Source organism: Cricetulus griseus, chromosome 3 (genome assembly GCF_003668045.3).
Source record: "Cricetulus griseus strain 17A/GY chromosome 3, alternate assembly CriGri-PICRH-1.0, whole genome shotgun sequence".
Taxonomy (NCBI): Eukaryota; Metazoa; Chordata; class Mammalia; order Rodentia; family Cricetidae; genus Cricetulus; species Cricetulus griseus.
Window position 1 is genome coordinate 158,911,433 of NC_048596.1, and position 17,398 is coordinate 158,928,830.

Sequence of the window (17,398 nt, forward strand, 5' to 3'; positions counted from 1 at the left end):
GTTAGGATTGCCCTCCTGCTCCTACTGCTGCTCCTTACACCATGACTGCGTAAGCCACTGAACACGAAGCTTTTCACACTCGAGGGCTTAACACAGGGTGAAGTAAATGTTTTAGTGTAGTCTAACAAAAAAAATTGCCCTCATAAAATTAAGGTAATGCCTTGTACCAGTGCCTGGAATGTAAGTTACTGCTAGAAAGCTCCAGCATAATGTGATCCTAGACACAAAGACCACATCATCCACAGAAAAGCTGAAGGAGGCTTAACTCTTAGACACATTCATTTTTCTCCTACCTGTGCCTGTATACACACACACACACACACACACACACACACACACACACACACACACCACGTTTTCCTATGCCACATCATTTATCTTTTCTTAACACTTAATTTAAATGTATCTCCAAATTGATTCATTAACTTTATAGTGTTGTTTTTTTCTCTCTGGTGGCAGCACTCAAGGCTGGTGAGCTCTTCCCCCAGCCCCCACCCCACGTCTCATAGGAACCCATGAGAAATGAGAGCCATGGAACTCTGTCTTGCCTGAGGAACTGACCTTGGTCGTGACAATGAACTGGAACCGTCAGGCTAATTCTTATGTGGAATTTTAATAACCACTTCCCTTGGAATACTAAGGCTTGCAAGAAAGAACTTTTTCAGTCAGACACCTTTTAGGGGATTTATATTGCACAAGTCTGGCGAATTTGTACTGGTTTCTGAAAGATCAAAGAAACTCAGGAGCTACTTGGCTTCTGACAGAATAGAATTACTTTTTATCTTTTGATCTCCATTTTTAATTAAAGGACAGTTACCTTTGAGCTGCTTAGTGGTTATGAGCTTTCTGGTAATATCTTTTAATAAAAGTGATTACTTTAGAATTTAAATCACCTTTATTCATCTTGAGCCCCTTTTCCCAGATGGAAATAAGGGAGGAGGGCTCCAACTCTGAAAGGTTTCCTTGTTCTATGCGGACAGCCTGGAGCCCTTCATACTTGGCTATATTTATGGAGGTTAAAGGGAAATATTTACCTCCATTGAGTTAAGGATTAAGAATACTGAAAGGATTTAGCAGGCTGGAGGCTTTGTCAGATAGGCTTGTGGCAGAGGCTCTGTGGTGAGGGCTTGCCTGTGCATGCTGGAGTCAGATAAACAATGGTGCCAGTGAAGAAAGACCCTGGACAATTGCTGGAGAGGACTAACAGCTTTTCTATCCTAGAGAGCCACAAACAAACAGAACCAGAAGAAAACTCACCAAACTTTTGTGGCCTGGAAATCCTAAGCTTATTTGTCTGGCTTTTCTTGGACGTTTATTGACACCTGCAAGAATCACTAATTTTCCTTTCTTTCTTTCTTTCTTTCTTTCTTTCTTTCTTTCTCTCTTTCTTTCTTTCTTCCTTCCTACCCTCCTTCCTTCCTTCCTTTGTTTTTTTTTTTTTTCTATTTGGTCAATGTCGTGAGTGAACTATATCAAAAACATAGACAAACACACGTGTGTCTTTCTAATGCCAGAATTTACTGAATAACAATAAATTCACAAGGTATTGGGGATTCAATAATAGTGATTTGTCAGCTACTTTCACCTTCTTGGCAGTCTGGCCCAGCTTAATACAACTTTTTAATTCCAATTTCGAGATTACTACTATTAACTCTCATGTCACACATCATACATTCTGTCTGTCTATCTGTCTGTCTGGGTTATGGAATGGATCCAGAGGGTTAAAGAGGCTGAGGAAGAGTCTTGGGTTTAAGACACAGCCTGGCATAAATGTAAATAGAGCTTGTATTGATAAGGGACCCAGTCTGACTGCCAGGAGGAAGCTGCTGCAGTGGCATTGGGTACCGGGGGTCTGACAGAGTGGTAGGGCTCAGTCCAGCTGCAGAGGCAAACAGGCAGGCTTGAGTGAGAGCAAGAAACCCACGGATGGATGGATGGATGGATGGATGGATGGATGGATGGATGGATGGACGGGTGGGGCCCAGATAATTTGGCCTTGCCAACAGTGGGAACCCAGCCACTCGGATAACCCTGGGACAACATGGAGTTCTCTGCCTGTTTGTCCTCAATGCACCCACTAGGTATGAGAAAACAAGCTGGTGGCAGCTGCTCCTATTGCAGTCCAGGATGTCCTCTTTATGGGGTCTGGCTGAGAATGTTACACCCTTCCTTCAGTCGGGCTTGTCCAGTAAGTTCTTGGGCCTTAATTTCCTGAGTTTGATACCTTCGTATGCCCTGACAGTCTCAATTCAGCCCAATAAAATTATAGAGTGGCACTTACATACTTTTTTGTTTTGTTTTGTTTTGTTTTGTTTGGGTTTTTTAATTTTTATTTTTAGTCTGTGCTGTGGAAGTGGCACCAGACAGATGCTGTTGTTTGTGGGCTCACCGGGGGCACGATCACCCTTCGTCCTCAAAATGGGGTCAGAAGCTGCTTGTCAAATGGCATGCCCTGAGATCCTGCTGGCTTCCAGTAACTTAAAGTGGGCATAGCCCCTCAGCCATTAACAAGATGGCTTCTACGTAGAATACACTTGCTGTGTGCAGACTGTGATGGCGTCCTCTGCCCTTCCATTAGGCCATGAACATCGTCACTTCAGTGCTGCTCCTCTATGCCAAAGAGGAGGAGGCGTTCTGGCTGCTCGTGGCCTTGTGTGAGAGGATGCTTCCGGACTACTACAACACCAGAGTTGTAGGTATGTGTGGTTGTGGTTAAACACCTTAGTCTGTCTCATAGGAAAAGTATTGTAGCATCCTATTAGTTCTCCTCCTTGGAGCTGTGACAAAATACCTAGCCAAAAGTCAGCTCAAGGGAGAAAGGGAGAAAGGGTTTGTCGTGGCTCGGAATTTGCCCATACAGTCCACCATACAGGGAAGTCACGGCAGAGGGAACACAAGGCAACTGTTACATTGAGTCCCGGTCAGGAAACAGAGAAGTGAATATTGGAACTCAGTCTGCTTTGTCCTTTTTTATTTAGTCCAGGACCCCAGCCCTTGAGACAGTGATGCCTACATTCAGGGTGGCCCCTTGAATCCTAGTTAAACGTCTGTGGTAACACTTTCCTGGGAATGCTGAAAGTGTGTCTCCTAGGTGATTCCAAATCCAGTAAAAAATGACCATCACCTGTATGGTACCTGCTTAAAATGTCAGCAAGCCAGGTATGATGTATACAGCTAGAATCTCAAAGAAAAAGAGTCTTGAAAAGACTTGGGACCCCACAGCTAAAGAGTATTTACATAAATAAGGCCTTAGCAAGTGTCATGACCAGTTCCTACTGTTGTTTGTGATAATCCACAATCACCTGGAAAGAGAATCTTAATGAGGCATTGTCTAGACCAGGTGAGCCTGTGGGAATGTCTGTAGAGGACTGTCTGAACTGCCTTAATTGACGTGAGACAATCCAGCCTGAGTGGGCAGAACCCTTACCTGTTTGGGAGCCTTGGGTCATGTAAGCAGAGAGAAAGCTAGCTGAGCACGAAGCATGCATCGCTCATTTCTCTCTTCTCTTGCCTGTGGGTGTAACAGCTGCAGGTTCATGCTGCCTTGTGTTCCCTGTGGTGATGGACTATATGCTGGAACCATGAGCTAAATGAAACCCTTCCTCCCCTAAGTTGCTTTTGTAGAAGCATTTTGTTATAGTCACAGAAATGAAAGCAGAACACAGCCCATCCTTTTGATTGGGTTCTCCAGGAAGGTGCAGGCAAATTGATCATTTTGTGTCACCCACTCAGGTGCCCTGGTGGACCAGGGAGTCTTCGAGGAGCTGGCACGAGACTATGTCCCACAGCTGTATGACTGCATGCAGGACTTGGGCGTGATTTCTACCATCTCCCTGTCATGGTTCCTTACACTATTTCTCAGTGTGATGCCATTCGAGAGTGCAGTGGTGGTTGTGGACTGTTTCTTCTATGAAGGAATCAAAGTGATATTCCAGTTGGCCCTTGCTGTGCTGGATGCCAATGTGGATAAACTGTTAAACTGCAAGGATGATGGCGAGGCCATGACTGTTTTGGGAAGGTACTATACTATGTCTGGTTTGGGGGCCACCTCCTCAGTTTGACTTAATTGATCAAAAGGCCTATTATTCCCTGTGGCCAAGGACATATTTTCATATTCTTTTTCACTTTTAACGTTTATTATCATCTGGATTGTATGACATGGACATGTATGTGTATATATAAGCAGGTAGATGCATCCGTGTGCATATGTGGAGGGCGTTGGTACCCTCGCCATCACTCTCCACCCATCCTTCTGAGGCAGGGTCACTCCCTAAACCTGGGACTCATGTTCCCTTGCCTAGGCTGGAAGCCAGTGAACCTCAGAGATCCTCCAGTCTTCTGTCTTTGCCTCCCTTAGAGCTGGAGTTGCAGTGTGATGGATACATGGATTGTTGTGTGAGTACTGGGGTCTACACTCCAGCCCTCGGGATTCTACAGGAAGTACCCTCAACACCATCTCTCCAGCCCAACATTCTTCCTCTTTAAAGATAAAGGGAGTTTCTTTCTGTTTTTAAGAAAGTCTTGGTAAGGCCTGGTGTTGCACACTGTAATCCCAGCTGTTTAGAAGACTGAGGCGGGGGAATCATATATTGAAAGCCAGCCTGGCCAGCTTAGTAAGAACCAATCTCGAAATAAAAAGAAAGTAGGTTGGGGCTGTAGAGTTGCTTAGCATGCAGAAAGTGCTAGGTCCAATCCCCAGTACTTCAAAGAGAAAGAGAAAAACAACAAAAAGAAACAAGAAAATCTTAGGTTTTTGTTTTAATATGTACAATTAGAGATCTATAACTGAGGCATTCCAGTTCCTTTCCAATGACAACTGGTTCATGTCTTATCTAAGGTACTTAGACAGTGTGACCAACAAAGACAGCACCCTGCCTCCCATCCCTCATCTCCACTCCCTGCTCAGTGATGATGTGGGACCCTACCCTGCAGTGGACATCTTCAGACTCATAGGAACATCCTACGAGGTAGGTGTGCTTCCCAGTTGTGACTTAACAGTGCCCCAGTGCCCACCCTCCAGCTCAGCTGGACATACTGCCCCTCCTAACCTGTGTTAATCTGGCTTGTGCTGTCATCATAGAATACAACAGTCCAACTGCTTCATAAAGATTTCTCATAGTTCTAGAGCATTGTCCTCTGGAGTCAGGTGTTTATGGGATACAGCCCCATCCTTCTGTCTGTGTCCTACAGGTAGGAGGAACCATGTCCTCATGGGGCAGAAGCTCTGAGGAAGTAACCTGCTCTACAAGCCCTTTCATAGCAACCTTTCTAAGCTAAACTCCTACAGATAAGGCCTGTCCTGGCACTGCTGAAGCAACCAGGGATTAAGTTTGGGGATAGACAGAAATCCTGTCCCCTTTTACATTGCGAGGTTTGATTGTCGGAGGCAGGTGACTGCCTGTAAGCTAACAGTTTTGATCTCAGAGATGGACGCTGAGTGGATCCTGGGATTTCTCTTGTCTTTAACTTGTTGTAAATGGTATGGCAAGCTCTGGCCCTCTGAATAATCTAAAGGCATGTCAGATCAACTCTCAGTGGATTGAGGAACAATCACGGGAAAACTTCATTGATAATTCTTTCCCCATCCCCACACTAAGTAGTTAGAACTCCCCTGAAGTAGATATGACATTTATTTATTTATTTATTTACTTTTCATTTCTTTTTACTGAGAAAAAAGTCTTGTTATATAGGTTGGGCTGTCCTTGAAGTGTTACTAGTATCCCACTAGAGATGACTACTCAGAAAAAGTTTAAGCCAATTGAACATCTTTATTCCAGCCGACTGGGACCACACCCAGGTACTCAGACCACACGAAGGTATTAAAGGCATAAACCATGTCCTTGTATCTCACTTGGCAGTTTCACAGAAGCAAACACTTTAACAGATGCTGAGATGACCAGTTCACACAAGCAGGCTAAAGTAAGTTAGATTCGTCAGTTAGGACATCCTGACCTCAGGTTTCTAGAATAGGGCTGGGTAATTTTCTGTGGGGCTTTCCATCAAGGACCGAAAAGTTCTAGTCAAACCTGCAATGGCCTCAGCAAGAATTCAACATGGAGGGAGCTCAGCAGCACCTTGTGCTGTCTCAGAAGTGAAGTCGATACTCCTAGCTCAGTCTCTCCAGTCCTAAAAAATCCTAGCAAGACCTATGCCACTAAATTTGTCTCTTGATGGTTACTGTGTGTGTGTGTGTGTGTGTGTGTGTGTGTGTGTGTGTGTGTGTGTGTGTGTGCGCGCGCGCGCGCGCGCGCGCGCGTGCGCACTCAAGCTTGTAAGCACCCACATGTATGTACATGCATGTGGTGGCTACAGGTTGACATCAGTTTTCTTCAAGAATTACATCCACCTTACTTTTTTGAGACAGGATCTTCTTGCTGAACATTTTGCTCCAGAGGTTGGCTACCTTTCCAGAAAGCCCCATGAATCCCCCTGTGTCTGTCTTCCCAGTACTGGTATTATAGGCTTTTTTGTGAGGCTTATGGGAATTAGAACTCACATCCTCATCCTGAACAGCAAGCCCTTTACTGTCTGAGCCATCACACAGCCCCACAGTCACTGTAGATGTTCATTGAGCTGTTGTTGGGATCTGAAGACTTCCCCCACTGGGAGCTTCTCATTCCAAACCACAATTCTTACCAACTCCTGAATTGGGCTGTTTAGTGGAAACAAATAGTATGTCTTCCTTTCTTGTCTGAGTTGTGAAAACACACAGAAGTGCTAGGCAGGTTAGCATTTGAAGATGGCCAGGTCACAGAATGCCCGTGTGGATTTCTGATCCCAACAGATTCAGTTAAAGGAGTTTGGAGATCGACCAACACTCCTCCCAGCCTCTTCATCTCCCAGCCTTAGGGCAGATGCTCCCCTTGCCCATTACATACTAATTCCCAGTCACACATAGCCTCACAGGCAAGCTTTCTTCTAGATAGGCTGTTGACTCAAGACAATCACATCTGACTGTGAAACTTAGCTCTGTTGCTAGACATTGAGAATCTCTGGATTAGTAACTCCTAATCCCTAAGTGGTTTCCAACATAAAGTCCAGTTTAGGTCACTGTCATGGAGAGAGCCATTTATTCTGTGTCAGGAACATTTCCACCAATCTTCAGGTATCCCTGTGTATTTTAGCACACTTTTTTCAGAAACACCAATATTGTTCCTTTCCAGAAATTCGGAACTATCCGGGCAGATTTGATTGAGCAGATGAGATTCAAACAGAGGTTGAAAGTGATCCAGACCCTGGAGGACACCACCAAACGCAACGTGGTAAGTCTTTGACAAGCATCTGGGATGGGGGTACCTCATTTTCCCCCTCCATGCACACACTCCTGCTGCCTCCTCAGTTCCAGCTTGGCAGAACTTAGAAGAACTTGAGAGGTTCTCTCTCTCTCTCTCTCTCTCTCTCTCTCTCTCTCTCTCTCTCTCTCTCTGCGTGACATTTTTTGAATCTGGGAGTCACTGTGCTCACCCCTTTTTAGGTTCGGACCATTGTGACAGAGACCTCATTTACCATTGACGAGCTGGAAGAACTGTATGCTCTTTTCAAGGTGAGTTCCAAAGTAAATTCATGTCCATTCAAAGGAATGAAAGAACTTGCTATAATTGTTCTTGGAGTTCTTGTCTTTCTGTTTGGTGGGTTAGCAGTTCCACAGGTCCCCAACACACATAAAGGAGAAGACAGCTGGGAAAACAAAGCTGTCATACTTAGTAGGAAATGTAAATCAATTATTAGCAATAATTAAAGTTGATGTTTTAGCTCACTTCTTCACTGGATGAGTTGTTTTCTTGGACCATAGAACATGGTACCTGGATTTCCATAGAACAGTGGTAATCAAGCTCAAATTCTGCCTGAACTTTTTGTAATTTCTCCTACTAAGCCCCAAGTCACCCATTTAGGGAAAAAACCAGCATATAGATAGTTGAAGAAGCATGCTATGCTGGGAGCCCTGGTTAGTTTGAACTCACTGTTTCAGAAGCCTCCTGCCTGTGGTTGGCCTGCTCTGTCAGTCCCGGGCTGTGGTGATACAGAGCATCATGGTAAAGGGGGCTGGAGGAAGAGAGTCATTGCTTCATGGCAGACAGGGGACAAAAATACACCAAGAGAGGGTCCAAGGCAAAACACAGCCCTCTAGACCATGACACACTTCCTTCAACCAGGCTCCACTTTCAGAAGTTTCTATCATGGTTCAATAAGGCAAACAAATGATTACTCCATTGATGAAAGCCAGGCTCTCGTGATTCGGTAACCTCTCAATGATCAGATTTGTCTTCCGGGGACCAAGTTTTTAACATACGGCATTGTTGTGGGGACCGTTCATACCCAAACCCTACATGTCCACACATCTAGGGGAGAGCATCATGGGTTCAATTTCTGTGTTTTCCAGTTTTTTCACTAAGCCATTACAAATTAAAGTATACATGGATGATTTACCATTTTTTCTTTTTTATTAATTTATTTTTACATTCCAGTCCCAGCTCCCCCTCCCTCCTCCACTCCTTTGTTCAAATTATCACTCCTCCCTCAGTTCATTTGTACTCCGGGAGCTTGGCCCATTGGTTAGTTGTGGATTTCTGCATCTGCTTCCATCTGTTTCTGGAAGAGGGCTCTAGGTTCTCTGGGGTTGTGGACTATAGGCTGGGTATCTTTTGCCTTATGTCTGGTATCCACTTATGAGTGAGTACATACTATATTTGTCTTTCTGGTTTTGGGTTACCTCACTTAGGATTTTTTTTTTTTTCTAGTTCTGTCCGTTTGCCAGGAAATTTTAGGATATCATTGTTTCTTCCCACTGAGTAAATATACCATTGTGTAAATATACCATGTTTTCTATATCCATTCTTCAATTGAGGGGCACATAGGTTATTTCCAAGATCTGGCTATTATGAATAATGTTGCTATGAGCGTAGTTGAGCAAATGTCCTTGTGGTGTGAGTGTGCCTCCTTTGGGTATATGCCCAACAGTGGTACTGCAGAGTCTTGAGGTAGGTTGGTTCCTAATTTTCTGAGAAAGCACCATACTGATTTCCACAGAAGCTGTACGAGTTTGCACTCCCACCAGCAATGGAGGAGTGTTCCCTTTTCTCCACATCCTCTCCAGCATAAGCTGTCATTGGTGTTTTTTATTTTAGCCATTCTGATTGGTATAAGATGGAATCTTAGAGTGGTTTTGATTTGCATTTCCCTGATGACTAAGGATGTTGAGCAATTTCTTAAGTGTCTTTCTGCCATTTGAGATCTGTTGAGAGTTCTCTGTTTACATCTTAATTTTTAAAATGTAATTCTTCTACAAAAAAAGTTTTTGTCATCTGTTATGGTCATTGTCGAAGATCAGAATGTGGCAGTTGGCCTGGACTAAATCTGCAGTTAGATGTGGAGGTTCGTGCCTCTCATCCCAGTACCTGAGAGTTGGAGGCAAGAACATCAGGAGTTCAAGGTCATCCTTGACTACAGAGCAAATTTGAGGCCAACCTAGCTTACACAAAACATTGTCTCAAAAAAGAAAAGAAAAGCAACCAACAGACCCAAATGTGGCTCTTTGGCTCAGTTCAAAGATAGTCCAGGAACAAACCTAAAGGACAACACCTAGGACAAATAAATGTATGTCTCCTGTGGAGACCTCCTAGGGGACAAGAGTTTGGGACTGAGGGCTCTCCCTAAAACACCCATTACCTTTTAGCCACTAGAGGGCACCACTATCTCTCTTTTTGGTAGGTAGGCCAAATATGTATTGACTTGGTACATAATTGATGGATGTAGTAGGGTCCTGCATTCTTCTAATGGGATGCTGGTTTCTATGCACTACATCAGGAAGGTATTGCCTAGCCTAGCTCTTCATTCTTACCATGGTATCTTTTTTTAATTATTTTTTATTGGTTCAAATTAGGAACAAGCTTGCTTCACATGTCAATCCCTTCTCCCTCTCCCTCCCCTCCCCACAACCCTCCCCTCCAGTCCCCTACCTGTCCCCCAACCCATCCACCCTCCACTCCCCAGGCAGGGGAGGGCCCTCAATGGGGGCTCCCCAAAGTCCACCACATCATCCTGGGTCGGGCCTAGGCCCTCCCCCATGTGTCCAGGCCGAGAGTGCATCCCTTCACATGGGATGGGCTCTCAAAGTTCTTACACCAGGGAAAAATACTAATGCACTACCAGGGGCCCCCTAGAGTGTAGAGGCCCCCTCATTGACATCCATGTTCAGGGGTCTGGATCAGTCCTGTGCTGGCCTCCCAGACAGCAGTCTGGGGTCCATTTACCATGGTATCTTACAGGTTCTCCAGTTAGGTATACCTGTGTATAATAGGAAGAGCACACACACTTGCACACACTTGCAGATTGAACACACTGTGCCTAGGATAATATTATGTGATTTGCAGCTACATAAGTGGGAGTAACCACTCTGTATCTTTTTCAGGCTGAACATCTAACCAGCTGCTACTGGGGGGGGAGCAGCAATGCCCTGGACCGGCATGACCCCAGCCTGCCTTACCTGGAACAGTACCGCATTGACTTTGAGCAGTTCAAGGGCATGTTTGTGCTTCTCTTTCCCTGGGCATGTGGCACTCATTCTGATGTGCTGGCTTCCCGCTTGTTCCAGCTGTTAGATGAGAATGGGGATTCCTTAATTAACTTCCGAGAATTCGTCTCTGGGCTGAGTAAGGATGCTATATTCTTGCATGAGTTGGGTGGGGCTGTAACCAATTTTATGATCTTTCCCATTAATAAATCACTTATAATACATATAGCTATTAATCTAACTGATGCATTTGAAACCATTGTGTGTATTAGCATATGTAGTTTTATGTGTGTCATGGGGTCCCAGTGTCAAGATCACTGGTAGATTTTTCTGTTATCACCCAGAATTACAAAGGGGAAACTGAGGACAAAGAGAGCCCCGCTCTTCAATAGCACGCCATTAAGTACAAAGCACTAGAACCAAACCTCCTGGTTTGAGACTCTTAACCCAAGCATGTCATAGGCAAAACTTTTGTGACACAATACCTTGGCTTGACTATATAAAAAGTAAACTTTTTTGAGAGCTCTCTAAGTCTGGGGCAAGGCTAACTCATAAGACACATTTCACACCAGTTCTTCCATGATTTCTAGGTGCTGCATGCCATGGGGACCTCACAGAGAAACTCAAACTCCTGTACAAAATGCACGTCTTGCCAGGTAAGTGGGCCACACAGAGTAGCGTGCATCCGGTACCCTGGACCTGGCTCTACATCTCTTCCTTTGGTGGCACCTGTCTGCCTGTCATTCTTTCCAAAGTCCAAGCCAAGTTGCTATTCTTCACATGAGCTCCTAAATGAGTGTGTCCTTGATTTGGTTGTTACTTGCCTGTCTCAGAAATGAGTTGGGCTCATAGAAAATATCACACCTCTCTTCAAGAGAATGACTCAGAGCCTTTGGTGACAGGTGGGACACAAGTATTCCAAGGGGGAGAATGAGACCCTGAGGACTTGTCTTGAGGAGCAGTTTTAACATTGGTGGGAAAAGATGGGCACGCTGCTGAGGCTTGGGTTTCAGTTTTAAACCAATCTATCAAATAATAATAAAAATAAACAAATAAAAGTGAAGGCAGATTAGCACTCACACCCCAGATGGGAGTAAATGTGGGTGTATATAGCAGACAGCATCCTACAACTGACCCATCAAGTGTTATTTTCAAAGTCTTTGGGAAATTGCCCCATAGAGAGGAAAATGCAGAGGGACACTGGTGTGGAGTTAAGATGCAGTTAAAAACAAAGTAACCCTCACAGAGGCCTTCAAGGTGCCTCTGTCCTCCGAACCACTTTGATGACTTGGGATTTTGTCCTTCCACTGTCATTTTCCTGAGTAAGGAAGCTTGTTGTTGAGTCACAGCCCCAACACTCTCCCACAGAGCCGTCCTCTGATCAAGATGAACCCGACTCTGCCTTTGAAGCCACTCAGTACTTCTTTGAAGACATCACCCCAGAATGCACACACGGTGGGTGATGTTTCTCACTACAGGGACTGTGTTCATGTCCTGTAGAGCCTGCCGTTACTGAAGAAAGGCTTAGCTCCAAAGTTAGTCACAGAAGGGTGTAAATTAGGATATCTAATATGGGCCTTCATGTTTTTGAGGGTAAGCACCTTGGGCATCAGGTCCCATACCCACTGCATCCTGCTGATTCAGCAAAACTCTGGCTTGCAGTGCCACACACTTCTCTCCCTCCCCACCTTCTAACATTGTGTAGTTGCCACACCACTATCCAGAATTACCTCTGCCATTGGTTTAAGAAGCCCTTATCAGACTAGGAGGGTGGCTTGGGCTTTAAAGGGCCTGCCATCAGGTGGAGGACTAGAGTGTAACCTCCAAACCCACATTATAAAACAAGTGAGACGTGCGTAGCATGCACTTGGAATCTCAGCTCTGAGGAGACAAAGGCCACAACCCCCGTCGCCCGACCTAACGCACAAGCACCAAGCCAAAACCAAGGTAATGGCATTCCTGAGGAACACACCCAAGTCTGTCCTCTGACTTTTGCACACACACACACACACACACACACACACACACTGCTAGTGTTGATGCACTTGAAGGAAGAGTTTTTAAAAATTGAAAGAAGACATTGTCATAATTTGTCTATGCCCTATATAACAGCTGCAAAGCAAAGGACAGCTCATGGGCTAGACCCAACCCACTGGCTGTTTTGATCTCATGAACTCAGAAAGCTGTTCATGTTTTAAATTTAAAAAAAAAATTTAATGCGGGTGTCAGTGGGAGACCTCAGAAATCTATGGGGTCCCTTGTAGTGGATCAGTACTTATCCATAGCATAGGAATGGACTTTGAGAGCCCATTCCACATAGAAGGCTACTCCCTGAGCCTAGACACACCGGGTTGGCCTAGGCCCTATCCCAAAGGATACGATAGACTCTGAAGACACCCTATGGAAGTCCTCATCCTACCTGGGGAGCAGAAAGGGTATGGGATAGGTTGGGTGTTAGTGGGAGGGGATGGGGGAGAGGCAGGGAAGGAGGGGAGGAGGGGAGGGAGAGGGCCTGGGATTGATGTGTAAAATAATCTTCTATTTAAAATTAAAAAATTAAAAAAATTTAAGTCAGATGTAACATATTTCCTGCCGTGTAAAAAGTACATAAAATGTGAGCTCTAGTACTGATAAAGTTGAAAGGGCACACCCATGTTCTCATTCAATCTGCGCCTCAATAACAGTACCAAGAATTATAGCAGAAAAATATGGCCTGCAAAGGCTAAAATCCAGGCCAGACTCTGTATCCACAGTCACAGATGCAGCCAATTGTTTATTGAAATATATTCAGTCATAAACAGTCGTCTAGATTGAACATGTGCAGCCTCCTTTTTTTTTTTTCTTGCTGTATCTAAACAAGTGCAGTAGAGCCTGCTTTTAAACCTCAGGTGGGTGCCAAGGAGTTGGCTGGAGAAAAGGGAACCAGACTCTGCTGTCTTTTGATTTGCAGTACTGTTAAGGGTAGGAGCTCAGACAGTGGGCTAACTCTGCATATTGTTGCCTAGGCGACTACAAGCAGAATCCTGACTCTAAGGCTCAGTTTTTCTGTGGATAATGGAGATGATAACTGCCAAATTGTGGATGTTGGAGACCTAATGAGATCACACATGGTCCTGAGCATACCTACTGTTCTTCATATGGGCAGTCATGCATCTGCAACACATTGGCCTTACCTTGCCAGGGATGCCCATTTCAGAGAGGAGTCCCCTCTTAATGCAAATGCTTCTGAGACAGTCACATGCCACACTATGGAGGGTCCTTAAACAATGCTGGATGGTCACATGCCACACCTCTGAATGTCCTTAAACAATGCCTGTTCAGAGTGCTTTTCTAATCCCAGAAGCACTATTGTTTCATGGTAGATGTTTTGAAATATAGATTAAAATATGCAAGATAGACTGGGCAGTAGTGGCACACACCTTTAATCTCAGCACTCAGGAGGCAGAGACAGCTGGATCTCTGTAAGTTTGAGGCCAACCTGGTCTACAGAGCTAGTTGTAAGACAGCCATAGCTACACAGAGAAACCCTGTCTCAAAAGCAAAAACAAACAAATTTATACACACACATACACACTCACACATACACACACACATGCTAAAAATCTTACACAATTAGTAATTATTCATATCTTAAAATACTGCTTTTCTTTTTTTCCTATACAGTGTGTGATTATGTATATACACAATATATCCATCTAAAACTGGGGTCAGACTACTTAGACAATTTGGGGTTTTGTATTTGCTAAAATGCTAGAGTCAGAAGCCAGGACCTTGCACATAGAAGGATTCTCCCAGCCTTGTTTTTGTTTTGTTTTTTAATTTCATTACATTGTGTGTGTGTGTGTGTGTGTGTGTGTGTGTGTGTGTGTGTGTGTGTGTGTGTGTGTAACATGGTTGGAGGTCAGAGGACAACTTTCGGGAATCAATTCTCTCCTTGTGCCATGTGGATGCTGAGACTCAAACTCTGGGCCCCTGCTAGAGCATGGTAGCTTGAACAGCTGAGCTGTCTGCCAGGCAGTGTTTCAGTTTCTGTTTGCTAAATCAGGCCACTGTGCCTGTACAATCTTCATGTTCTACAGCTAAGCCTGTGGTATGCTCTATAACGCCCTTCTTTCTTTCCAATATCCTCTGGCAGTCGTTGGGTTGGACAGCAGAAGCAAACAGGGTGCAGAAGATGGCTTTGTCACCGTGAGTCTGAAGCAGGACAAAGGTACAGCTGTCTTCCTCCCTATTTACCTGTTTGCTGCCTGAGTTCTTGTTTCCCATCTACAACCCTCATCTCTTGGCATTTGGTTGTAGGAAAGAGGGCAAATTCTCAAGAAAACCGTAATTATCTGAAACTCTGGACTGCAGAAAATAAGTCAAAATCAAAAAATGCCAAGGATTTGCCCAAGTTGAATCAGGTAAGAGACTATAAAATTTAAAATAAATACTGTATTGTTTTTGTGATTCTGTTTGTTTGTTTGTTTTTAAGACAGGATGTCATATGGTCCAGGCTGGCCTCCAACACACTAAGTAGCTGAGGATGACCTTGAATTTCTGATCCTCCTGCCTCCACCTCCCAAGTGCTAAGGTTACTGGCATGTGCCCACCACATCCAGTTTATGTAGTGTTGGGCATTGAAGCCAGGACCTCATGCATGCCAGGCAAGTACTCCACCAGTCAAGTGATCAACTACATCTCCAGTCCTGTTTAGATTTATTTCTTTTCCATCAAAATTGTGCTCAGCAGTGACAAAATGTTCTCCTAAAAGAAAATCTGAACAATGAAGTACTCAGTTTGAGGATCCATACACCCATTCCTATCAGTAGAATTACCTTCAGACACTCAAGCTCATGCTGTCTTCATATCACTGTGCTCTGCAATAGAAATGTCTGACACATTTTCCTTAAAAGCTAAGACATAACTGGAGGAAGGATGTAAGTGATGATGTAATCATGAAATGGTGTACTTCCTGCTAAGGAGAAGACGGGGCACCAGGCCTCACTTCTGTGTCAAGGCTATTAGAGCTCACCTTGGGAAAATCTCCAAAACTTCAGAGATGGAAGACAAGACCAGTCTTCTGCCTGCTTAAGATTCTGAAGCAAGGAGAAAAAGATAATAAAGAAAAAAACATGATGTAGTGCCTAGTATGGCAGTCCATGCCTGTAGTCCTGGCCCTGGGGAGGCAAACGTGCTGGCCCATGCACAGTGGAAAGAAGATAATGAATTTGAAGCTAGCCTGGGCTACATGGGAAAACTCTGTCTCAAAACAACCAAAGTGGAGGGGGCAGCAGAAGAAAAAAATTAAGCAAAATATAGCTTAGTCATTGTGTGTGAAGGGTATGTTTTCATGTACACGGGTGCACACATGTGGGCACATGTGTAGATACACACACATATGGAGGTCAGAGGATAGCCTCAGCTACCAGCCCTCAGGAGCAACCCACCTTGTGTTCTCAGACAGTCTCTTATTGTTCCATAGCTCACTAAGCAGGCAAAGGTGGCTGGCCAGTGAGGCAGCCCCAAAGACTCATCTTTCTCTGCCCCCACACCAGTTCTGGGACAGGACTGTGCATGCCACCACACCTTCCTCCCCTTAAAATATGGGTTCTTAGGATACTTCATGACAAGTACTTTAGCCACTGAGTCATCTCCCCAGCCTCTGCCATAGTCATTCTTGACTCTTGGTGATGAGTCTATGAAGGCTTTTATCATTTCACTCTTGCTAGTTTCGTGGATGTTTCAAATTTTTTAATTAAAAAAGAAATAGACTAATAAAGAGACCCTGACAGTGGGTCCCTCACTTCTCCATAGAGCATTTTCCTGGGAAGTTTAAGAGTCATGGTTTCATGGTTACTTAGTCCTTATTCTTAGCACCTCACCTTCCCCGCTCATTCTCCAGGGGCAGTTTATCGAGCTCTGTAAGACTATGTACAACATGTTCAGTGAAGACCCCAATGAGCAGGAACTGTACCACGCCACAGCCGCAGTGACCAGCCTCCTGCTGGAGATTGGAGAGGTGGGCAAGTTCTTCATTACTCAGCCTGTCAAGGAGGATGGGGTTACCGGGCCACCCTGCAGCCAGGCTATCCCAGGCATGCTCTTCCCCAAGAAGGGGCCCAGCCAGCCCTACACGGTGGAATCCACAGAACCACTCCCAACCAGCCTGGCAGTTGACAGTGAGGAGCACTCCCTGGGAGGGCAGATGGAGGACATTAAACTGGAGGACTCCTCACCCAGGGACAACGGGGCCTGCTCCTCCATGCTAATCTCCGATGACGATACCAAGGATGACAGCTCCATGTCATCCTATTCGGTGCTGAGTGCCGGCTCCCACGAGGAGGACAAATTGCACTGTGAGGACATTGGGGAGGACACCGTTCTGGTGCGTAGCAGCCAGGGAACAGCTACCCTGCCCAGGAGCAGCAGCCTGGACCGGGACTGGGCCATCACCTTCGAGCAGTTCCTAGCCTCTCTCTTGACAGAGCCTGCCCTGGTGAAGTACTTTGACAAGCCGGTGTGCATGATGGCCAGGGTCACCAGTGCAAAGAACATGCGTATGATGGGTAAACCCCTCACGTCGGCCAGTGACTATGAAATCTCTGCCCTGTCTGGCTGATTCGGGAAGGGAGGCAAGAGAGGTTTTTATGTTCTTCTGTGTTGGGGGGTTTTCTTTTCTTTTCAATTAAATATTTATTAGTACCTGGCTTGAAGCCTAGTGTTTTCATAATACAATGCAATGAAAACTGATGAGAACTAGATAAACACCCCAAAGTAAGGCACTAGCAGTCTGCCTGTGGGGTACGGCAACCAGAATCTAGTTTATTCTGTGAATCCCTCCCCAAAAAAACCCAAACTGTCCTTGATATGTGTATTATAACTTAGTACTCTTGCTGTTCAGCTGTA

General features: G+C 44.9%; 1 protein-coding gene across 3 annotated transcripts in view; it reads left to right on the top strand.

The window, feature by feature from the left end:
- Tbc1d9 (TBC1 domain family member 9) overlaps positions 1–17,111 on the top strand; it is a 98,361-nt gene extending 81,250 nt beyond the window's left edge. For 2 of the 3 annotated variants that reach the window (XM_027406131.2, XM_035441403.1), the window contains 11 exons: positions 2,579–2,696; positions 3,733–4,018; positions 4,838–4,967; positions 7,164–7,262; positions 7,475–7,543; positions 10,409–10,649; positions 11,101–11,166; positions 11,879–11,965; positions 14,646–14,720; positions 14,810–14,913; positions 16,395–17,111. In XM_027406131.2, the coding sequence (XP_027261932.1) occupies positions 2,579–2,696; positions 3,733–4,018; positions 4,838–4,967; positions 7,164–7,262; positions 7,475–7,543; positions 10,409–10,649; positions 11,101–11,166; positions 11,879–11,965; positions 14,646–14,720; positions 14,810–14,913; positions 16,395–17,111 (1,992 nt within the window). The remainder of the gene's footprint in view (positions 1–2,578; positions 2,697–3,732; positions 4,019–4,837; positions 4,968–7,163; positions 7,263–7,474; positions 7,544–10,408; positions 10,650–11,100; positions 11,167–11,878; positions 11,966–14,645; positions 14,721–14,809; positions 14,914–16,394) is intronic. The other variant, XM_035441402.1, reaches the window with a different exon arrangement.
- Positions 17,112–17,398: the final 287 nt, after the last annotated feature.